At 39.6% G+C, this 25,178-nt stretch overlaps 1 protein-coding gene across 1 annotated transcript in view; it reads right to left on the reverse strand.

Moving 5' to 3' along the window:
* The window catches only part of WWC2 (WW and C2 domain containing 2), an 88,170-nt gene extending 72,516 nt beyond the window's left edge, over window positions 1-15,654 (reverse strand). Inside the window, exon 1 of the mRNA XM_026033543.1 lies at window positions 15,455-15,654. Coding sequence (XP_025889328.1) covers window positions 15,455-15,585 — 131 coding nt within the window. The 5' untranslated portion in view covers window positions 15,586-15,654. The remainder of the gene's footprint in view (window positions 1-15,454) is intronic.
* Between the last annotated feature and the right edge of the window lie 9,524 nt (window positions 15,655-25,178).

Raw genomic sequence — 25,178 nt, forward strand, 5'->3', positions numbered from 1 at the left:
ATAATTCTCAARAGGGCTTTTAAATGTGAGCTTGGAATTTTGCCGGACAGAACAATGATTGATTTGAATCAGCTATAAAAAAAGAGAGATTTGATCTTCTGTCAAGTCTTTGAAATGGTAGAAGTTAACAGGAATCAGCAGTGCTGCATGCTTCTTTAATGAAAAATCCATTCTTTCACATTTAGTYCTGAACAGTTTTAAAATATTTGTGGGTTGATCACTTAATGCTTTCAGTTGCAAGTAAATCAAGCATCTCTCTTTATGCTATGATACAAAGAACTGATGTTTTACAGGCAAGAAACAGTGAGAGAAGGGTTTTTCAATACAAYGAAGCTGTTCTTAAAAAACAGTGAAAATACTCTGCTCTTTACTGGAAGCCCAAGCAAAAGAGTCCATTCTCTGCTGGCATCACTGCTACATGCCAAAGATACACACAAAGATTTTCTTCTGCCCATCACATTCCCTGTCCTTTGCTTTGCCACTTGGTCTTAAAGTCATCGTATTGCCATYGTCTGTCATTAAAATAATAATTCAATAACCAGGTCTCTAATTTGGTTAATAYGTAGTTACATGAACAACTTAATTGCAAAGTAGCCACCAAATGGCACCGGAGCAGTCACTGAGTAAGTGTATGGTACTGCCCATTTCTTAACATTACAGTAATTCAATCATTACCAAAATTTATGCAYGAAGACATGACAGTTATTCTGTCAGAACTTGATTTGCACCTTCAAGAATCTAAAAACAACAGCTAAAAAAATCTACTTACAATCTGAGAAACCATACACACAAAAAATAGTTACATCTAATTTTTGATAGCTTCATTTGATAAGCACCTGCTGAAGAAGTCCATGGTTCTGTGCAACAGAGAGAGACAGGGCTTGGAAAGGAACAAACAGTTTGTTGCCTGCTTGCTTTTTACATGCTTGGTTTATTATTCATGTTGTCCCTCTAGAAGCAGCTGCTGGGAGATATGCAAGGAAGCAGTGGTGCTTGGTGACCCTTACCAGCAGCCAAAGAAATTAGTCTGGCTGRCAGAGCATGGTAATCCACCAGGGCTGCCGAGGGAAGCAGGCTTGGGCATTTTTTGATCCTTTCACTGGACTTTGGGATGACAAAGTCTCTTCGTGTCATGAACTTGGAAGTTTAGTGACACTCAGAAGGCCTTTTAATGTACGGACACTGACTATGCTGGGCTATATCCAAAGTCCTTTAGGAGTGGTCCAAACAGTAGTAAATGGGTTGCTAGTGACAGTCCTCTGCACTACGAGTATGTGCTGCAGATAGTAAAACACAGGCAAAATAATCCAGCTGATGAGCAGCCCTTGTGACGCAAACTGACTGTACATTTCTGGTTGCCAGTAGAGCAAAGCAAGAGAGCACCATCCACGCTCGCGAGGGGCAGAACAAGGCAGAGAAGGGGCACAGGACACCCTGCGGGATGGGGATACCTGTAGTCTGCTATACACAGGGGCCAAACTCTCCACTAAGACACTAACACAAGGACTGAAAGATACAAACCTCGACTTCTGTGTCTCTGCTCCCTTCTATCTCRTTGCTTCCAGCTGCTACAGAGCTTCTGAAGAGCAAAGCAGAAGGGCAAAAGCGATTTCCAAGGGGAAAGGTAGCCCCAAACCCCAGCTAGAAGCTCCTGAACTCAGTCACTAGAGATCTGCAACAGAAATGCCTGGCTAAATCTGCTGGCATCACCCAAGGAACACAACTAACAAGAATTTCATGGAGCAAGACGTGCTCCTTCTGCCAGTCRCTAACAATCCTAACGGTGCTGTTCAGCTGCCAACAAGCTAAAAACCTATTGYGGGCTTCAGCACAGCGAAACATGTTGTGTTCTCCCACTGCCATCACCCAGCTTTTATTTATGCCATGCTATTCATGCAGATGGARGGATACACCTGAACAGGCTAACACCCTCTCTTTACATCATGCTCCATTTTCTGCTTAGTTATCTGGTCTTTTTCTGTGCCTTCAGACAATTGTTCCCGTGCTAGGGACACAGCACATACAGGACATGGCAGCTGAAGCTGGAAACTACCTCTGATAAAGATCTGAGAGGGATTTATGGACATTATAAATTGTCTCTGGTTAAATATTTCTAGCAACAAGCACTCCTCGATGCTATCTGGAGGATAACAATTAGAGTGCACAGGAACTTTACAGCACTGACTCTTCTTATTCCTTGGTGAGGCCACCTCAGAAACTAGGCAAAAAGATCAATTTTTTAAACTGAAATTTAATTTCTTTTTCTGTTACCCTGGATTATACTAATTAAGAGAGCAAGTCTGTTGTGTCCTATTCATTTTCAATAGCATCAGGTCATTCTGAGACAGAAAAGTGACTGGAGTCCAAYTCACACCGCAGACCACTGCGATCCTCACCGACAAAGCAATGAGATCTTCCCAGCCTTTAATGATCCCCAAAGGCCTCCCTGGCCAAAAAATCATCAAAACAGGCAAATGTAATATTCTATGAAGAGTTATCAACATCACAAGTTATGAAAAAACATATTCAAAATATTTCAACCAAATTCTTCTATCATGTTTTATGACTTCCACTTCTCATTTCTTTCATCATTTTAATAGCAACTCTATGAAATGTCTCCCTTTTAGAAAAACATATAGTGCAATTAGTGTATTATTGACATATTGGTATTTTTCATAAAATATTAATCTAGTCTTTAAACAGTTACTTYAGTAAGCCAATAACTGAATGTAATACACATTCTCCCCGCTAAATTCTATTCAGTTATCAGAAGTACGTGCCAATCCTAGGCATGGGAGGTCTATTTTGATACTGCTGATACTACATAGACCATAGTCAGTCTTCAAAGAAAGAAATCCAATTTCTACACCTCTGTTCAGAGGTTTTATAGCTAGATCAAAATGAAGCTTCACCTATCGCACTGTGTGGACACTGGATTAGATGATGCTTTGAGTTAATGACACTTTATTCTGCAAGTCACTACTAGGAACCTCCCGCCATCCTTACAATTCCCCTTCCAATGCAACACACTTACAGTCTTGCCATGTAACTCCTTGAAATTTTTATGATTTTTTTCTTAAAGGCCAGATATATGGCCTGAATTCATTCCCTGATAAGTTCCTTTCTGAATTTGAGTACATTAGATCAACTAGAAATTTCACATTTACCTGCACTTCTCCTATAAAGGGAAAGTCACTTATAAAACCTTAAGTTATATCTTTTTAACAACAACAGATCATAAATCGCTTCTATCCTTTCACCAATAAGGGTAATCATATTATAACCCAGGCTGGAAGGAACCTCAGGAATTCATCCTGCTCAAAGCAGGGCCAACTCTGAAGTCAGATCATGTCACTCAGGGTAATACCTAGACAAGTGGAGCATCTGCAAGAACACAATTTCACAACTGCTGGGGCAGTCTGATGCAGTATTTGATCACACACTCCACTTTTTTTTTTTTTTTTTTTATTCACTATAAATCATTTCCATTTACCGTTTATTCAGCTTTTCTAGGATACGTTATATATTGGTCCATCAATTTCAGCATAACAAACAGTATATATTTTACTTCCATGAAAGTTTTGTAACAGTTACCTGCCATTACTTTCACATTCCTCTGTATGGAAGACCAAAGTAACATTTTAATTTCCATACCTAATTGATGGAAATCTCGAAATAACAGAAAGCAGGTAAATTCCCTTTTACTAATGTAGTTGTACTAGAAGCTTTTGTCGCGATATGGCTGCTGATGGTGTATTTTTTCCATTGCTCTTACACTTTCCTACTATGCTGCTTTGCTTCACAGCAAATCTATGCAGGTGCGTTAGTACAACTGAGGTTAYGGAGTATCAAACAGAAAGAATACAAATAAAAAGAGGTGAAGAAGAAAATACTTTCAGCCATTACTGGCAAGAGAGTTTTGTGAAATCAAAACCTGAGTGTCTGCTAATCCCATCTCTTTCTTCCTTAAATTCATCCAAGCCAATCACACTAATCAAGATGTCAGCTGCCCAYTGCCCAATCACATTCTATCATGAATCATTTTATTCTCTGAAACAAAATCTCATCCTTGGTTTTTGATTTTCATGTGAAAGTACCCTTTGCAACTATTTATCTCAATCAGACATGCAGCACTGAAGTACACTAATGCCCTAATTTGAAAAGAATTGAAAACAAAGTGAAATTTGTAAAATTACAGCTTTGCTTTTGCCTTTTTTTTTCCTCTTCTTCTTTAATAAGGCAGTTTTAATTATCATAAAGATTCTCTATTCTCTCTCCCCTACCAACCTAATGTTGGATTTCTATTACTTGGTATATTTTTAGGGTATTTCTATGGCAGACTCAAAGGTGACAGCAACACAGATAATAAAAGCTGCCTTTAAGTAGCCTAGGTTGGACCTTGACAAGTCCATCCATAGCAACGTGTTGTCCAATTACCCTGCTACTTATGAGTTCAGAACTTTTGCCACTTCAGCATGGGCATTCCTGAATGAGAATGGATCTGATGGCATAGAAAAGGCCAGTTTGAAAGACTTTGCATTAGCAGTGTTTCTCTTTTATCTTTATTATCAAGCAAGGTTAGGCTGATTGATTGATAGCCAAAGGAGAGATTCCAAGAAGGTAAAAGACTACATCACAACTGAGCGGAGTACTTCCCATCTCCTGCTAAGGACGGCTCTARGCCCGCAAGGAGGGTTTCTTGAGCACATGCCTTAGGAATCGTTCTAGACATCTCCCACGACACTACTGCACAAAAACTATAGGCAGCTGCCTGAAGTTGCTCCACTGTCCAATAAACTTGCCACATCTGAAATAAAATGAAAAGTGATGGGAACTCTAATTTGGTGGAAGACTACAGGTTATTTTTTCTTTATACTCTTTAAACATTTTTAAAATAGCTGAATAAATTTGTCTAGCAACATTAGGCTCCATATCTACAACCAGCCAGAAGATAACTAGTCAGAAGACATCCCACAACTTTTGAGCAGAATCTGACAAAAGGGGACAGGAAATAACAAGCATAGGATGTTTGGAAGAAAAAAATATTTTTGTAAACRAAGCTCTTAAATCATTCTACATTTGTCCTTAGCAGAGCTGGTTTTTTTCTTGCCAAAACCTCATCTTGAAAAGGAAAGTTTTGATCACTTGCATACCTTCTGAATTAATGGGTCAGCCCGGGCCTGAATGTAAATTAATAATCTGCCATGGCACAGAAGACTGTAGGTCATGTTACATCACTGCAGAACAAGTGGAAGAGCAAGCACAAACATAAATAAAATCCCCAAAGCCCAATCTATACCATCATAATTCTGCTACAAGCACTTCCACTTCCAGACTTGAGCAGCATTAATCTAGCTAACACAGCAGGGTAACTAGTAACAACAGCTCCGCAGTGAACCTCAAACTTCAGTTCACTAAAGCCTTTCTTTCAAAGAGCAGACACAAAAAGAAAGCAACTGGATTACAAATAACAGGGAAGAAAAAAAAAACATGCAAAAAAGAACATCTGAAGCTCAGAAACTTGAACAAATTATCTGTTCAGTGTACGAGTTCCTCTGTATTAAGCCTTACTTACTGCAAGAGTAAGCCACTGACTGTGCTAGCCAAACTAAAAGGCCTACAGTGTTTGTGTGCTTTGCTGCATCCCATAATTTCTCTAGTCATCTGAACACTGAGGAATGTTGCGCAGAGGTCTTAGATGACTATTCACATCCATAGCATTCTACCGTTCACCAGAATGATTCTAAATGCATTGGCAGTTCATTTCAAACTTTGCAATACTCCCAACAGGAAAAGGTCTTTAATTCCATATCAGATTGCTGCCTTGGATGTACACATTCTTCTGTACAATCATACACTATTTCATGCTTTGCTAACATATATTTTAAGTATTTAGTACTTCCATTCTACATGATGCTTCTTCATGCTATAATCCTCACAAGCATCACCTCAGTCTGTCACATCTGCGCAGAACAAAGCCATACAGCAACAGCAAAAGAATGTGGGAAAGAGGAAAAATTCTGATCAAACTCCTGCTGCGTAGGAACATTAGATATTCAAACACAGCAATAAAGTCCTCTTCTTCTGGGGCCTCTCTAGACATCTACATTTCAATCCAGTAAATTTAAGGGAATATTAGTAATTTACTTCAGAAAGAGGAAATACAAGCCAGACCTTTGGAGATGGCATCATCTGATCAGAATGCAGCTTTCTCTGCTGCACACTAATGCTCTCTGCGGACATTCCTGTTCCAATTCTGGCAGTTTATCACTGTCCACTCTGGAATTTATTACTGAATAGCTTTGTGCTTTAAACTCATACCAGCACTTATTTTGCAAGTCTCTTTCAGAGAAGACCATAGCTCTCTGAACCAGAATCATTCACCACTGGGCCATTCTGCCTGAGTTAAAATGGAGAAAAAAAATGTACTGATTTCACTTGTAAAAGCTCAAGCAACAAAAACATTATTTAGGCCAGAGCCTGCGGACAGTAAAACTGCGTTACCAGGAACACAAGCAGAATCAATGGGACACCTTAGGAAAACACAGTTATTAGGAAAACACAGTTATGCGCTAACATTTGCTAGGTTATACTTGCAAATCTGTCACACGTTGCTGAACAATATGGCATAATGTGTTAAGACCATCACTGACAAAATGAAATGAAAGACTTGATTTTTCAATTTTGTAATGTGTGAATACACTACGTACACATGATAGAAGACTTGGGAATATGGGGTCAGATTTAGACAGTCATTGGGCTTCGAAATACATCCCCAAGACTGTGCAAAAGCATTATTAAGCCCTGCATATTTATCAAGGCAGAACCAATAGTTCTCAAGGCAGAACCATAACCTACCTTTTTTCATAGTGTGACAAGACCAATCACGTAAATTAAGAAGTAATCTGCTAATATATTCCTACTCAGCCAYCATTTCCTAAAGAAAATACACTACTGCTACATCCCAAACTGCTTGAAAACTCTCAAGTCACTCAAGTCTTACTGCATCTCAAAAAAAAAACAAAAAACAAAAAACACATTTTAAATTACACTACTTAGTTTTGTACTGATAAAATATGAATAAACATACTTGTAGGGTAAGTTAAAACAGCCAAAACATTTTAAAATTGAAGCCAAACTCCAATCAGAAACATAGGTTTGACAAGAAAAGTAAAAATATATTCAAGTGCTGTCTATTATGGAAAAGAAATATCATTTACCTCACAAAGCAATTTCATATCATATGCATCTCTGATGAAAAYGCAGTAGACTGAATACAGGGCAAAGCAGTTCTAGAAGCAATAACAACCACAGAAGCAAAGTCCATCAGACTCCATTAAGTAATCCACTTTCCCCATTCCTCTCCCAAAAGAAACAAACCAAAAACAAACACACACACTTTCGAAACTCCCCATTTTGGCTGTCAGCTACTCCAGCCTTACTACACTGTGAGATTTTCTTCATGACAACTGTTCTCCACTGGACCTATGTGAAAAAGAAGCCCAAAGCAGCAATCCACTTGGCAGACTGCCTCAATTCTGCAGCTGGATAAGGACTGGCAGAACCCTTTCAGAGGTCCCACATATCCAAAACAGCACATGTTGAGGATCTAACCAATTGCTAAAATGACAGTAGTTTCAAATTCACCTTATAAATCAGAATAACATCTCCTTCTGTGAAGCACAGTAAGAGTTTAATACCAACCAACCGAAGTTATGCATAGAGTTATCTCTAACAGGAATTTAGACATTTCAGAGAGTTATTTTGTTAATACTGGTGGAAGGAAGTTGTACAGGACGTGAAGTTTTAAGTCTAGGTAAATGTTTCTAGTAAAGTTAGGGTAAACTGAGTTAAGACTAAATGGGACTAAGCCTTAAATAAGAATAATTACTCTTTCTAGGCCAGATCTTTAGGTCATGGGAAAGCGTTTCTGGACTAGACTGCAGTTTAACAACTAACAATATTAAACATAGACTAAAACCACCCACTGTTTCTTTATCAAGAGCAAATAAATACCTTCCCCTGTCAATCTTGTGCAGTCCACACAACAGAGCATGTGAGATTTTGATGCCTGTTCTTGGAGCTCAAGCAGGTCCGACCTGCTCTTCTTGAAGTATTAGAGAACTGGAGGGCAAATTGTTCTCTCCTCCCATGACTGGAAATGTCACAGAAGAGTGACAGACAGATGTATCTACACAAGTTTCTTCACAGAGCGGTCAAAATGAAAATACTGCCATGCAGTTACGTGCCAGGAGACACCTGTACTCCGGTCAAACTCAGTTCTTTGGCAAGACACATACCAAGGCGTATATCTGCCACATAGCTGCGAGTCAGACACCTTTCATCATGTGCTGGGCACATTTTCAGTTAGCGACAGACATGTATAACATCCCCAGGTCATATGGCATGACGCTCTTGTATACAATCTGCAGGACACCATGTGTTCATGTTCTTTATGACTGAAAATACATGCATCTTTGTCAAACAGGTCGCTGGCAGAGGTAAACTTTCAAGAGAAGGGGCAAGGCACTGAAGGCAAGCCCTTGCTGTCCTTCAGAAATCAGGCCTGCAGGTCACAAGTTCATCTGGACAAGACTGCACTTGAAAGCACTCCAAAAAGAAAGATAGGTGTGTCAAGTACTGTTCCTTCACCAAGGACATGAGAAAGCTGCTAACACAAAGAAAGCTAACACTCCTGTCATAGCAGGAGTTAGCTAAAACACAGATTATTCTACATCTTTTCCCCTATACAAAAAGTCCAAAAAGTTTTTTATTTCTAGCACTGAAAACGTGATAACAGGACAAACACCATATTATGGAAGATATTCCAGTAGAGTTCTTTTTGTTTTTTAACTAAAGATTGGTGTTTGATTTTATGAGTKGATTGAAACAGTGTAGACATATCAAAGCAGGTCCAACATGCAGTATTGTATAGCATACATACAGAGTATGCACAAAAAAGCAATACATGCCTTTACATACCCAAACAATTACTTCAACTGCAATACAGAGTTGATGAGATAAAGTTGCCTTCCTTCTAGAACAGACAACATTCAAGTTCAAAGGATGGTATCTTATCTTGTGCTATGAGATGCAAGTTACTGTATTCCTTCAACTGGAACATTCAGCTCASCTCACTGGTAGATTGCCTCTAGCCCACAAGTCTTAACCATATAAAAACACTGAAAGAAAATTAACTTAAACAAAAGTGCATCTTTTTTTTTTTTTTTCTTTAAAGTCTCTTGCCAAGAACCTCTTTTATTATTCTTCCAAGAAGAATAGCTAGAGATTGACCTCATTCAGKAGAAGCTTCAACATCACTAATGTTTTATTTATCAGCTATCACTAGGATGAGTCACAGTACTCAAGCAAAACTCAAAACGTGCAACTAGAAAACAAACAAAAAAATCCAAGATCCCCAAACCTACATAGTTCTAAAGCAACACAGAAGACAAAACTTCCCCTGTACTTCATCACTCTCCCTTGCTGCCACTATCTGCTCTTTCCAAATGATAAACAAGTCAATTTGTCCAGACGACTTCCTCAAATACATCGAGACATAAATAGGACCTTGCTTCACTCAATAAAACATTCGAAGTCTTGATTTTTTTCATCATTGTTTGTCTAATTTTACTGCAGCCACCATTTGCACAGTGAAAGTGCACAGTCTGCACTTTGCTGCAGACTCTACTAAAGACATTCTATGAAAAATTAGAAAAGACGCAGAGAAAAGCAAAGAACTTCTGATCTGTTTTCATATACAGTAGGGRCAAGCAATTCACAAGCATGTTGTCAACAGCCACACATTCCTGGAAAAAAGAATCTAATTCCACACGATAACAAAATTTCTCTCCCCTTCAACAAGAGCTTTACCATAACAAGAAGTTTGGTCCTAAACTTCCTAATATCGTAAAGATTTCTCAGCGACAGAAACTGGGGAGTAAAACACTTGTGACAGTCATATTGCTTCACGGCAACACAAAAGTGCACACATGAAAAGTGCACAGATGAAAAACTCCTCAGCAAGAGAAATAGGAACTTAAGAACACAGTTTCATGATACCTAACACCATTTCTATTGACAGGACTTTCTGAAAAGGTGGCAGCACAGAAATATTACCCTATCCTGGTCCATTTTCATCTCTTACATTACTTCCTTTAATATTCTCCTAATTCTTAGTCATCTCCRTGGGATATAAAGTTTGTTAAATCTCAAATACCCATAGTTTTTTCTTGGCTATATGTAGACAGAGTATTTAAAGAGGTTGAACACAAGTTACTATTTAACTGGAAAAAAAAAAACACCAAAAACTCCTCTTTTGATGTGAAAAAAAATAAAATTGTAAATAAATCTATGGATTGACCTTTATCTGTACAATCAAAACTGCTTTCTAAGATACTGCTTCAAAGAAAAGCCACTCTCCTTTTCCTGAAAATGTACCATAGTTCTGAAGGAGCTACRTAGCAAGACAACTCCAGCAAAGGGCTCAGACAAAAGGTGTGTTTTATTTCACGTGTACAAATTCTCATTAAGTGGGGCTGACCCTGGGCATAAGAACTACAGCATTACCACCTTGTAAGTCAAGGCAGCTTTGTTTAATCAGAACAGCTCAAGTAGGCAAGTGCTATAGACACTGGTCTGGGTAAACCACAGTCTAGACCACTTGCCTAATTTTAACGTAACAAGTCACAATCCTTGGCTTTAACCAATGGTATGTACTTTGCACACRTAAGCAAATACTCTGTAGCATTTCCTCAATTTTCAACTTTACGTGCTCTGAGATGAAAGATACAGAGCAACCCTATCACTCTGGGGGAAGTGAAGAATAAAAGCGTTATCTCAAAGTTACCATAGCCATTCTCACTAATGCTAAAATCAACAACACATAGCCCCAAGCAAATGACAGACTGGTTAAAAACCCACATACACAATCACTATGTACTTTAATGCTGTCTGATGCTATCACAGCTATATTAGCACTGTAATATTAGAATTCTACTTTATACTGGATAAACAAATGAAGGTGTCAGAAGTTCAGACACAGCTAGTCTCTCATCATGGGTTCAGTACTTGCATCGTGGGCTTTGTTTTAAACAAATATACATTGATTAAGTAAAAGCAGTTCCCAACCTGTCACTGAAACTAGAATGAGATACCAGACTGTTTCACAGGGAATACGCACATTCCTGGAGAGACAAGCAGACAAGAACAAACGATCTGAGGTTTTGATAAGCAACAAGTGATACTACAGGCTGAAACAAAGCAGAAAAAAAAAAAAAAAAAGAAAGAAAAAAGGATATTTGGAGAAAAAAAAATAATTATCCACTCTGTGAATGACATGCAAGTTGTATACATTGGTGTGTCACCAAATGATCATGTATTTATTTTCCACAATAGGAAGGTGACTATATTTCTTATTAAGGATACAATTCACAAGATACGGGGATGCAATCATAATACATCTCTATGCCATTAAGAAGAGGTGGCCCTACTCCATCCTCAGCTATTAACCAAGAAGGGAAAAGCAAAATCACCAAAAACGGAATGAGACTTATCCTTTTTGTAATGGTAAACCATTAAATGGAGACCACCCTTAGCAAGCAGTAGCCTAAATAAAGTATTTTATCAGGTAGTTGCTCTACTTGTACCTTAGATTAGCCATGTTGAGATTTGCACTTAAAACACAACCAAGATCTTGACCTTTCAAAGTACAAATGACTAACATGACAATTTAACATCACTAATCTTCAAACGACAGAGGAATCATGCTGCTACTCTTGATCCAAAGTTTGCCTTTTTTTCTCCCCCCATCCAAGAATTTTGGAAGTTTTGTTTTCACACTATTTTGGTTGCAGACCTATAATTATCAATTTCACCTGTAACCACACCTGCCCAGCATCTCAGGTACTGGATACTTCAAAGTAAAGGCTGTTTTACTCATCTGTCACAACACAGCTTAATTCCATACAAAAAGAATAGATCTAAAGTATTTTCCAGTCTCTGATGATGCTTATCATGCCATGCTCTTTTCTGCTTGCCTTTTTGCTCTCCATTCTGTGTGCTACCTTCATCTTTCAACAACACGGTTGTTGCCACTATTTGTCTGATGCTCTTTCCACTCTGACTCCAGACTTCTGCCAAGCACTCTTGAGCTATGGTACCATCCACTAAAGAGAAAGGATGAAAGACCTCAGCACTTCTCACAAACTCTGCTTGCTCACAGCACAGAGAGCAGCAAATTTCAGTGAAAGAGAAATWCGGGGAAAGAAGAAAGTCCATATCTGTACTGAGAAAACTGTCTTTCATAATCTCTGACAAACAAGGCGCTCTGTTTTCCATATATYTGATGTATGGTGCTCCATGGGGAGCCCTGAATGCCTGACGAGAAACCTGAACATCACTCAAATGCTGAAGATTTGAGGATACAGAGATTCCCATCTCTCTACCTTCAGTTTCTCCTTGGTGTTCTAATCTATGTGAGTAATATTACAAATGTGAAGCCCACTAAAAATGAATTGAATAAAGGAAAAAAGGTAGTATTTTCCTCTCCACATTTTTGTCTCCACTCCAAAATCTTATTTGCCTATCAAAAGCAAAACAAATCTCAAAAAACCTTACTGTATCTCAGTATAGTTTTAAAACATACAGTTTTAGGAACTTGAGTTTGAAGGGACCTTGAAAAAGAAGTATGAATTCCTCCAACCATTTCACACCTTTTAATCTGGCTCATCCTCTCCAAATTATACTTGCCTCTGCAGATTTTTTTTAACTTTATAAGATAGTATCAGGGTAAAATTGATATTTTGGGCTATTTCCTTTCTTATAATAAATCAGTTTCATAGGAACTGCCAGAGAAGTCAGCTCCCAGYGAGCTGTAGCTCAGAGGAGTTGCACACAGAAGGAATGACATCTATATATTTAGACAGTGAAAAATGTTACYACAGCTCCAACATTCTTGTCTAAATTTACATGTCTCTTCCTCACACTTCGTTTCTTACACAGCCTTTTCTTACAGGCCACCTGCCTTCCAAAGAAATCAACACAGTATCTTAAGTGCTTGGAAAAGTCACTCATATAGCAGAAGACATTAAAAAACACTTAAGAACAAAGCTGTACAAATAATTTCCACAGTACTCCTAAAACACACAAACCTAGGCAAGTGTGACCTTCTCTAATGTCAGTGGGATTACTTACAMAAATGAAGCAGGCAAAACTGAGCCCTAAACTTGAAGCTGATGCTACATTTCCTTCACAGCTGTGTACAGGGTCATCATTACCAGACCTGCCCTATATAAGCGATAACAACAACATTTATTACTAGAAAATTCTAGAAAATTAAAACCAGTTCACACACAAGTTTCAGGAAAGCTCTGAATATTGGCATTTTCCACTGTCAGTCTGTTTCTATGTATGAACTTCTGTACCCACAACAAAGAGGTTCCAAATGGTGCTCAGACACCTTAGGTCATCCGCAGGCATAAGGCTGATGTCAGAGAAGGATGAGGATAAAATGAATTTTAAAATTCCCAGTGTGACATTTCTATATAATCATTCTGAGAATGGGGCATAAGAACAGAAGGAAAATTGTCCATAAAAGTRTATCTATTCTACACTTGCTTTAGCAAAGAGATTTCAGGAACCTATGAACTACAATACTGCACAAGTGTGTTATGAAAACTTTATGACTTCCATCAGATTAAAAAGAAAAAATAAAGGTTGAAATAATGAAGTTCCAACATATTATCAACCTGGGTAAGATGTCGTCGAGTCTTTCCGTAGAATCTATTACCTTCACTTTGACACCTTAAGGTAAGTTTCAGAAACAGCATGAATCCAGATGTTACTGTATTGACAATCTTGGAAGATCACCTCTCTTTTTCTGAAAACAAGCCCTAATTACGTTTCAAATGGTGCCATAACATGTATTCTCTATACGCCTGGAAAATACAATGGGAGCTACAGCAAGGTCATCACAGGACTTTCAAATAGTTCTTGAACTATCTTCCAAATGAGGTCACTTATATAAACATAGATTGTAAATACAGGTACTGTAAATACAAATACTGTCAACTCTACCCTAAATGTGCTTGTGGGTCTCTTCTGTGCAGAGAATTCTGCATCCCAGGTGAGTCTTATTTAATAAATTAGGGCTGCTCCTCAAACAGGTAGAGCAAAATCACTCCAGACTGCTTTTAACATTAAGAAACTCGACTGACAAGGGCTCACAATTAATTCAAACTGCACTTGGCAAAAATGTTTCCATTTTTGGAAACTAAGGATTTGAGTTCCTTAGTCCTCAAACAGACAATCGAGTCTCAGGGCTTGACTTCTCTTTCACATGTAATCAGGGTATCAATGAAACAGCATTTATCCCATCCTTATAGGATGACAAATATAATTGTTACTCACTTGGCCCTCTACTAAGGACAGATTCAATATTACTACCACATATAAACACTCTTGAACTTTTCAGGACTACAAGAGGTGTAAGAAAATATTCAAAATTACTGTGCCCATGYGGCAGCGTTATAATGAGTAGCTTGTAATTTCCACTTCTTGCTTTACTTCGATTCTTATCTTCTGTTATCTGCTTTGCAAACACAAGTTAAGAGATGTCTAAAACTAGACAAAGGTTTAAATACACTATTTCTAGAGGCAATGAGAAACAACAGAGCTTTCTATCGTCACAGGTAACGTGCATATGCGCACTCATTCAAAACACTCAAAAAGGCCAATTTAYTTCAAGTGTAATAAAAAGCACTGTCCTTTGTTCCTTACCACATCACTAACATCCCCAGTGTATTCCAGGAGTTTTAAGGAGTTTAAGAGTAAGTTCAGGAACATTTTCAGAACTGGATGTTAGCAGCACGAGGTGCAGCAGGCCCRACAGGACACAGGATGCTTGTCAAAACTTCCCCTGGGCGACGCCGGGCGGGCGAGCTTCACCCCAAGCTACCTCTCCTCCCCGCCGCCCAGAAACACAAACCCAGGCCTTYATTTATACCTCAGCGGCGCCTGTCCCGCGAACGCCTAACGCCTCCTGCAAGTTGTCCGTAACGTGTCTGCCCCTTTGCCAGGGCTGTGGAGCTAGGGGGCCCCGAGCTGCCTTCCAGGGCCGCTCCGCACAGCGAACAGGAGTGCAGGGGGCGGCAGGGCGCGTTGCGCGGCGGCTGCCGCGGGCTCTCCCGCCGCTCCGCTCCGCGCCGCTCCGCGGGGCCGGGGGCTGCGGGCCGCGCCGCGGCCTAGCCGGGACGCGCCGCCGCCTCCCAACTTCGGCAGCCGCCGCGGCCCCCGCGCGCGGCCCGCGCTCCCCCTGCGCGGGGCTCTCAACTTTTCTCGCAGTTTTTTCTTTTCTTTTCTTTTTTCTCTTTCCCCCCTCCCTCTGYAAACAGCCGCGCAGCGCGAAGCCCGCCCCGCCGGCGGCGCCCGAGCCGCGGCCCGGCGGGGAGCCCACCTGTCCCGGGGGTCGATCCAGCTGGTCTGCTTGGTGTTGTGGTCGATGTAGAACACTTTGCCRTCGTAATCCCTCGCCTCCTCCCAGCCGGCGGGTAAGGGGAGCTGCCCATTGCCCGCTTTCCTAGGCATGGTCGCGCGGCGGGGCTAGCTGCTCCATAGGGACGGAAAGAAAGATGGGAGGCGGGAAAGGCCCCCGCCGGGCCCCGGCCTCCGGAGCCCGGGCCGAGCCGGGGGGAGGAGAGGGCGGAGGAGGAGGGGGCGCCGCGAGCGTCTCGCAGCCGCCCGCGGAGCGCGCTCGGCGGCCGCCCTTCAGTCCACCATGGCGCCCGGGGCCCGCGTCGGAGCCCGGCTGCCGTGCGGGGCGCCTCTCATTAGCATGAGATTAGCATGAGATTAGCATGAGATTAGCATGCGCCTCGCCTGCCTGCGCCGTCCTCCCGCCGCATTCCTGCGCTTAACCCTGCCGCCCCCAACGGCCGCCGCCAACGGCCGCCGCCAACGGTCACCAACGGCCGGCGGCGCGGCGGGCCCGGGCGCAGGTAACCGGAGCGGCTCGGCCCCGCGCGGGGTGTCTCGCTGCCGGGAGCTGGCGCCGCAAGTGGGGCACCCGCGGCCGCCGGTGGCTCCCGCTCGGCGGCCAGGGCTCTTGCCTGAACGGAGTTTTGCTCCTTTCCTAAAACGCCTTGCTCTTTTTCACTTAGTCGTTAATTACTAATAAAACAGCAACAGAATTATGCTAGGAGAAGAGTTCTGCAGCCAAAACCTCTCCCTCTTTATTTATTTATTTGTAATCTGTTTAACTACTCTGCTATAGCTGTCCGTAGCATTCAGATTTTTGAATTATTCTCCTGAGATAATTTACAGTTCTTAAGTACTGGACCTGCCTAGTACATAATAGGGGTTGGGATTCCACTTCGGAGGCCAAATATCTAAAACACATTAAGCACTGCAAAAGCTACAGGTGTTAAAGCCCTATTACTGGATCTGCTCCTAAATTAAAAAAAAAAAAAAAGTAGCAGCAAGAAATAATGTTCATTTAGCTAATTCCTATTCTGGGTAAGGTAAGGCCTGTATTATTTTTAGTGTGTTTTACCAGTCTGCTTTTCTGTCTCTCCAAATAGTTTCTGTGGTTCATCAAAACACCTGTGTGTTGAGCATCAGACTCTCTTAGGTATTTTATGCTCACATCTGTCATAGGAAGATAACATACAAGGAAATAATAGACATGAAACAGGACCCTGGTGCTTAACAGTGCAGAAAAACTGAGCTGTCCTAACCCAAGTGGCCCTTGGTAAGGGCTCAGCCTTACAGAGAGCAACAGGATCAGCGCCTTTTAAAGCCACCAACTCTTTATTTTCATTGAGTATTAAGTTTCAGTGAGCTGTTTTGTTTATAAAGTCCTGCTTTATTTCCCTTCGGAGTAAAGAGCACTTTCACTATCCACTTATATTTGTGTCTTTTTCAGTCATCTAATTGTATGATCTTATTTTATAGGCGACATCCTACAGTGAGAAAGTACATCTTGCAGATACGGGACAGAATGAGCTACTTTTTTTTCCCCCCGTTTAAAGCTAAGTTTGCTTTATCAGTAATATTTCAGGTTAGGTAAGTTGAAAAAATATAAGAAGTTTTCTTAAGAAACTGGCAACTAGTTTTAAATCTTTGGCACTACCAAGTAGGTTAAGATGCAGTCTGTCTTAATTCTAAAATGCAGGCTTGTTCTGCAGTACTAATATACTCCAATCCTAAACAATTTAGGTGACAGAAAGCATGTGCTAAGAAAATCTACAGTATCAAGCCAAAACTAAAAACTCATTTATGTCATTATTTCCCTGAAGTTAATTATGATACCTGAGGCAATACATAATTTCTATCCTATTATACACCATAGCTGAGAGAACCATATATTTGTTTATTGGTCAGGTCTATATTGATTTGACTTATAATTGTATTTCTATCTAAAACTTATAAAAAAAATAATTAGCACAGAGATAGAAATGTTAATGCTTATTTTATATATATATATATAGCTTCAATATAAATTGCTATATGGTATGTGCTATATTTTCTGTGTCTCCTTCTTCCCTTTGCCCCCATGCTCATTTTTTTTTTTCTGTTGCTTTAATACTTCATTGCATATGTGTTTATACTTAAGTACCTACAGTCCAAAAAGGCCAATTTAGGACTACTTACTTAGGAGGGACAGTATTTGAAATCAGACTGACAATTTGGTAATATTTGTGTAAATGAGAAGTGGGATGTTTGGTATTACTAATTAGCTTTTAAAGGACTGTTACTCTTCTACATAACAGAATCCAATCACTATTTTTTTTTCCCCATCTTTTGCCATTTAGACTTATGGGAAGTAATTTCTTCCTCTATCCTTTACTATTCTTTGGTATTTCTAATATGGGAAGGCAAGGCAGATGTCCGTAATGATCTATTTTTGCTTAAAATACATCATGAATGCTAACTAAAAGTTGCTTTTCAAGTATATGCCTCCAACGTCTCAACTGATAACCTGCCCTGCTGACACTGACAGCAAGCCCCAGATTGTTTGACTGRACTGGGTAAGACAGTGTAGTTCAAAAGATGCATGCATGTTTTACTGGAAACCCAGAAGGCTTCATATGAAGGAGCTGTCTAAAATGTGGAACAAGGTTGCTATGGCTTGACTTAAGTCTTGCATAAGACTTACAGTAAGTGTGATAAATAACAAAGCTAAGCTCAATAAAAGGGAGCTAATTGTTCTGCTGTTTTGCTTTGTATATGCATGTTAGCAGGTTTGAAGAAGTTCATGTTATAAATAGTGCYTAGTTAAAAGATTGAATTAAATGAGAATTAGCACCAGAAATGTTTAGCATCCTCTCAACTTGCTGTTATCAGCTAGAAGGAAGAAAAAAATGTGCATGGAAAAATTTTGAACACAAGTGTGGAAGTTGCTGAATTCAGCCCGGGGGGAACTGCATGCCCCGTTCCAACCTGTGCTAGTGTAGTGTAGTTAATCTTCTGATGCTCCTTGCTCACCTCTTGTTTCACAGTAAGTCTGTTCCTGGGACTCACTGTGGCTACAAAAAGTCTGTGTCTTTTGCTACTGTAACAGGATGATCCAATGAAGTGATGTCCCTGAAGAAATTCACAGCTGTTAYAATTCTAACTTGTAATATCAACAAATGGCTGTGAATCAAGAGCCACAGTCATCTCYCTGAAAATCCACATAGTCCATCCTCATTGCTTTCCAACAGAATTTAATTGATTGGAGAATGAATTATGAAATTTATCTCTTAAAAAATGAAGGTCCTTACCTACTGGTGCAAGGAGTAAGCACTCCTGGCAAAGCCAGGAGAAATCACTTATTATGTACGTCTGGGCTATTGTATCTAATGGGGACAAGAGATGAAATACAAAAATGAATGTTTTAATAAAATCCTTCCAGACTATATTTCTCCTCAGTATCGTCCATATACTCTTAAAAACACAGTGCCTTGAAGGAARTAGACTGGGTTAGTTGCGTCAGTATTTTAACACTTGTGTTACCAAAAAGAAGTCTGACTGATGAAGAAGTCTTGTTTCTTCTAAAAATGAAACGAAAATCTTTTTTTTTTTCACAAAGCACCTGTCTTCCACAATTTAATATGAAAAAAAAAATGCTTCTTTACATTAAATGCTTTTCTACCTACTCTACCTTTTTCTCTCTCCTCAAAAAAGTAACTACTTGCACGAGTGCAGTGTACATTATGGCTTCCACTTGGCTAACAATAAAGCCTGTCTTCTTGTTAACTGTAAGCTGCAGCAAAAACAAAACTGAGACTATGGGAATTTTTTTAGCAAAAATGGGACTGATACATCAATGCCAGAGTTTGACATTGCTAGATCAATCATTCAAGGCTATTTTCACTCTGTTTTGCAAAATGTAGGATCCTAATGTTTTTAAATTTGTAAATTTGCAGTTATTTGGAAGACTGAACCATTTTAAAGATCTCTACTATATTATCAGCACTGTATTATTATGTCCACTTTGCGGTGGAGCTGGGTTAAATGACTTGCTGATGGAGTAAAAAATATCTAAATGAAACAGCAGAGGTTTAGAACATAGGATGCTTTCAACTCCTGAGCTGAATCTGTTGAACTGCACTGTCATTCTTAGTATTTCCCAATGTGGTCTTAGAAGTACTTGGGATAAGCTTTCTTATCCAAAGCAAAAGATTATATTTCATACAAAAACCAGTATCTCATTCCCAGGTAAAGTGTGGTGTACAATAGTTATAAATTGCATACAGTCAAGTATGTGTTATGAAATGCCTATGTCCACATATAAGACACTTGACTATTTCAAGTGCCTACTCTTAGTCCTTTTAATTTCCTGGTTAAGCTAGAGATAAGCTGTAGTTAGCTGACTTGTATGTTTGTAAGTGCRCTAATAAAGAAACAACCTCTATCAGTGTAAATATATGCATGGGAAAATAAAAGCTAGGCAAATTCTGCACAATTTAGGTAGTAAAACATAATCCTTGGACTATAAAAATCTGAGAGCTGATGCTGATAATAAACTATGTTGTTCTCCCAATCTGTGAAGTCAACCAGCAGCGCTGCAGGCATCCTCATTCACAATGACACTGTTTTTTACACGGAAGTGTTAGTATCTGTTTCAACAACTCAATATACCACATTCTCCGATATAGAAAAGAACAGTGGTTTTTGAATGTTGTTTCACAAACTGTCTGATTACCTAACCATTAATAGCTTCACTACAGAAAAACAAAACAAAAAGAAAGCTACTGCCATGCAGCAGTTTGCATCCCATTCCAGAAACTCAGAGGGGAAAAATAATCCAAATTATAAAATATGGCATTTCAGCTTGAAGAAACAAAGTGGAGTATAGCTTCAAAATATAGTGAAACAACAGATTGTTCTGCAAATTTAATCTACTTTCACCTAATATGCTTAAACCAAGATTCTCCATTCTTTTTGATCTATATCACTGACAGGGCCCAGGGAATCACCTTTTTCAGAAGCAAGTGCTGGCTTTTATCAACTTCCTTGTCTTCCCCTTYCCAGCCCCTTTTTCTTCTTCTTGTAGGTATTACCTATCCCCTCTTGCTCCTGTTGATCTAGAGTAGCCAGCTCTGACTTGTAATGCGCTAAAACATCCCAGGCCTGGCTCCCACCCTGATGTGCCTCCACACCATGCTGCCCAGTGTCTAGTAGCTGCATTAACCTTCGTCTACTCTCTGGCGTGTCCCAAAAGGCAGTTCCCAGCCACGTGGAGTGGTCAACTCCATGCTGCTTTCTGCCATGAACAGCCTGCAGAAGACCAAGCTGCCAACAGTGACATCTGCTGTTAAACCCTGTCTGGGGTGACAACCGAAACCTTCGCACCCCTGTCACACAAAGCCAAAACAAGAGTGCTCACCCCTGGATTCTGCTCTGGAAAAACTCCAAGGGGAGTTGCACATGCTGCCCATCCTTCAGTGGTGTGGAGGCCRCTCCAATGCCTGGCTGATGGTCACAGCAACAGTTCCCGGGAGAACTGGAAGAAGAAGCAACTGATAGTTGAGAACTGCTGTCGCCACTATCATCTGCTATTCCCATGCCCAGCCCATTCCTTGGATGCACCGGACCTCTAGCTAGCTCGCCTCTCCTGGGCTGACCTTCCCAAGCTGCAACCTGAGCTGCTTCCAGGAGACCCTCGCATTTCAGCTCCCACGAAGGCGTATTAGCCAGCCCTGGGAGAAAGCCCTCTGAAGCGAGGGCCTGGAATCACCRCTTCTACACTCGTGACAGGAACGAGCCCTTCTAAAGTCATATGTGGCGCTGCTAATTACAGGCTCTGTGATGCTGTGAACAAAAAGCTAAGACCTAATCAAAGCAAAGACATGGTTTAACAGGTAAGGTGTTGAGAGCTTATGGTTGGACTTGATGGCCTTGAAGATCTTTTCCAACCATAATGATTTTTTGATTCTATATATTTTTAAAATTTTAGAGTGCTCTCATAGATCATATTTTTATAGGTTTAGGGTAAGTCATGGTTTATGAAAAGAGGTTTCCCTGAAATAAATTCTTGAAGGAAAACATGTTAAAAAAAAAGCTCAAAGGCACATATATGCAGAATTTTTGTGTTCACAACATCACCTTAAATAGTTTTTTTTTTTTTTTTTTTTTGCATTTATCTTTAGGAGATGTTTTTAATGTTTCAATGGAAATAAAGGAAGAAAAGTTATAACCAGAACATTGTCTGCTGTGTTGAATCTCTAGTGGTACTCTTGCCCTTTAACCTTTAGGTCATGAACAAAAAAGTAGTAGATACCTTTTAATACAGTAGAGGTCCCTCTGGAGTCATTTTGTCTAATCTCTCTTCTCAATATTCGACATCTGTGGAATATATTTCCCCAGAAATCTCATTTTAATAATATATTCTAATCCATTAAACTCACTCTGGTAGGCTTTCACTGAACCATGACATTTCCAAATCAAAGTAAAATCAAAGACCTTAAACCAAACTGCAGAGCTGAAATTCTCTTCAATATCCCTTCCCTTTATTTACAGAAGATTCATATGTTCAAAAATACCAGATCATCATGACAGAATAATTATGATGTCTTGTCATGTCATATTTTTAGAAACAATGTCAAATAATGAACCGGAGAACCTGCAGAAAACCAAGAAACAACAAAAAAGCCAAAGCCAAAGAATAATGGATGAAAGACAACCCATAATGAGCATGTCAAAACTTTCTATTTCCTCTGCAGCCTTACATGACAGCTGATCCCTCTGCAGCAGCAAGGGAACCTCTTTGAGTCTGATGATTTAAAACCCTCAGGGTGACCCACCGCTGTCAAGGCCACCTATCTGGATATAGGGCAACCACTGTCAACTCTAGGATATAATGAAGCTTCTTGATCTCTGCAAAGTCCTTCTTCTCCTGGCCAKCACGGAGATATCATCTAGATGAACTGCTGTACATGATGCTTGAGATAGGACATTGTCTCAGAGTGTAGCTAGCTTAATCATATATTTTTTAATCTACGTACCCCTATAAGCAATCAATTTTTTTTTTTCTGGGACCAGTGACAGAAGCCTGTTTTCTTGAAAGCAAACATCTGACAAGGAAGCAGGTAACTAAGTTGCTAAAATAAGCAAAGGTAAAAAATACTGATTCTAGTGGTTGAAAACTATTTTTGGGCTGCTCTTTAAATGCTTTCAGGAAACCCAAAGAGCTAAATGATAACAACTATTTAATTTTTATTAGAAGTAAGTCAGGCAAGTGATATTTTTGTACTCTCTTCAAATACTGGAATTTTCACTTCTCTATTCCAGCTAAATTAAACATAGTAGTAGAAAGGAAGAGAATACTTCCACATCAGAATTCTTCACTCTTTTATTTTACCAGATGATTTAAAATCTCATTTTATACAAGTGGAAAAGACCATTTCTATTTTACAAGTGTATATAATGTGATCAAATCTTTTCTTAATCTCCTCTTTGGTAAGTCTTCAGTATAAAGTTTGTTTTCCAGTCCCTCAATCATTTTCATTTCTCTTTCCTGACTCACTCCACATGAAAGACATCTTTCTTCAGCTTGAAATATCCGAGTAGAAATAACTTTACAGCAATAGTAAAGCTAATGTCAGATATAGGGGTGATGTAATCTCTCTGTTTCTACCGCAAATGCCCCTTTTCTTCTTGCCCCAAAATTGAATTAACTGCTTCTGCCACAGCATCTTGTTTGGAGCTTGGGTCAAAAGATTGCTAATATGACCAAGATCCTCTTCTGTGACATGTATTCTGGGGACTAAGGCCACCAACCTCTAATGCCAACCAACTATATGAGTTTATGCTACTGAAATCTATATTATTTGTTTTCCAGCCACAGATTCCATTGCCATTGTGCCTGTCTCAGAACTATCCCATCTGTTTTTTTCACAATTTACTTTCATAATGGGAAGTATTTTATCAGCATCATTCATTAATAATGAATATACTTTTCCCCTAGCTACAGAACAGTGTACCATTTTTTTTTTTTTTTTTTTTGGCATCGTTATTTATAATTCTATTGTTTCCGTTCAGTAATGGATCAATACCACTAGTGATATCAGAATCTCAAAACACTAATCTAAACAAAGTCTTCCTAATTGCATTTTTGCAAAAGACTCCAAGGTGCTTGTATACTTACATTTTAAGACAGCATGTAGATAACAGGTCAGCTATGTGCAGAACCTTGGAACTCAGAAGCCTGGAACCTTTTGCGAGAAAAAACAGTTTTAAGTTAAATAGTCAAAATAATGGTATGTGTATATATGTATAATTTGATAATACATTAGGTTTTGCTACTCTCTGATAAGAATGATACCTTTAATCCGTTGCTGCATCTGAACATTTACTTGACAAACATAACTACGTTTTTTTTCACCAATAATATAGAAACTGTGCATCAAATAAAAATACTGCTGTCATGGGACAAAACTTTAGATAATATATGCAGAAGTTACAGTAGCATCTAGGAGTTCATATTTTGTAGCTGTTTTCATTAGGGAAAACCTTTATTAACACTTAGTATTTTTTTTCATCAGCAAAGCACTTTCAAAACATTTCCTAATTAAAACCTTTATATCTTTTAGACAATACAAGTGCCTTTTCCAACCTGCAACTGCTATGTAACTTATTTTATTAGTGGCTAAGTAATAAAGTCAGATAAACCTTTGATTTAATAATTAGCATTTATAGAGTGCTTTCTGGCTCCAAAGCACTTTGCAAACATTAACTAATTAATTCTTGCAACTCCCCTGTAATTTAGGGAAGCAAGTATTTCCATATACTTTTGCCTGTGGCATTATCTCAGGCATTTTATAAACCAGAGAATTAAGGCAGATAAATTAAGTGATTCACTCAAGTACACAAAGACAAAAACATTGTCACAGTAGCAACTGAAATTAAATTACTCTCCTCATCCTGCTCTGTACTCTCATCGCTAAGTTTGCTCACGGATTGGCCCTGCTGAAGGGAAAGGTCTGCTAAAGCAAAGCTGTGGAGGCCAAGAGGCCTCTCCATCTCTTTCCTCGTTACTTATGTCTCCGCAGGTAGTAGTGGCCAACCTGCAGGGGCGGCAGCCCTGGTGAGTGCCGCGCACGGCGGAGCGCACACAGTGTCCCACCAAACAGGCCTCACCCAAGGTTATCACTCGTGGCTCCCTTGGCTCATTAATAAACTCTCTTCTCTCTGGTCTACCAGGGGTTCTCTCTTTCTGGCCATCTCCCCAGCATGAAAACAAAATTTTAAAAAGCAGRCTTTATTCCCCTGTTAACAGCTTCCTTAGCTCTATGTCTAGTTAGGGTACAGCTTGCTACAAGTATTTATTAGTGTAAAATAATAAATATTGCAAAATGATATACTATAAAAACATAAAATAAATGTAAAATATTATTGTAAAATAACATAACAGTACACCTTTCCTGTCTACTTCAACCCATCTAGCTGATACAATATCCATTTTATGTATATAGTAAGTAAGTACCTTGGCATATGCTGCAGGTAGAATCTGGGCAGAAGAACTAGCTGCAAGAAGGCTGCATCCCACGACAGCCTGACAGCCTCAGAGGCCAATGAAGTGACCTGCAGGTGACCTACAGCAAAGCAAGGAGGCACCCTCTTCGTTCTCTTCCTCACTCTGTACGTATAGTTTTGCTTGAATGATGAAACTGTAACACAGAAATGGATTCTATCAT

The sequence above is a fragment of the Nothoprocta perdicaria genome, unplaced genomic scaffold (genome assembly GCF_003342845.1).
Source record: "Nothoprocta perdicaria isolate Ctin4 unplaced genomic scaffold, notPer1 scaffold_13, whole genome shotgun sequence".
Lineage (NCBI taxonomy): Eukaryota > Metazoa > Chordata > Aves > Tinamiformes > Tinamidae > Nothoprocta > Nothoprocta perdicaria.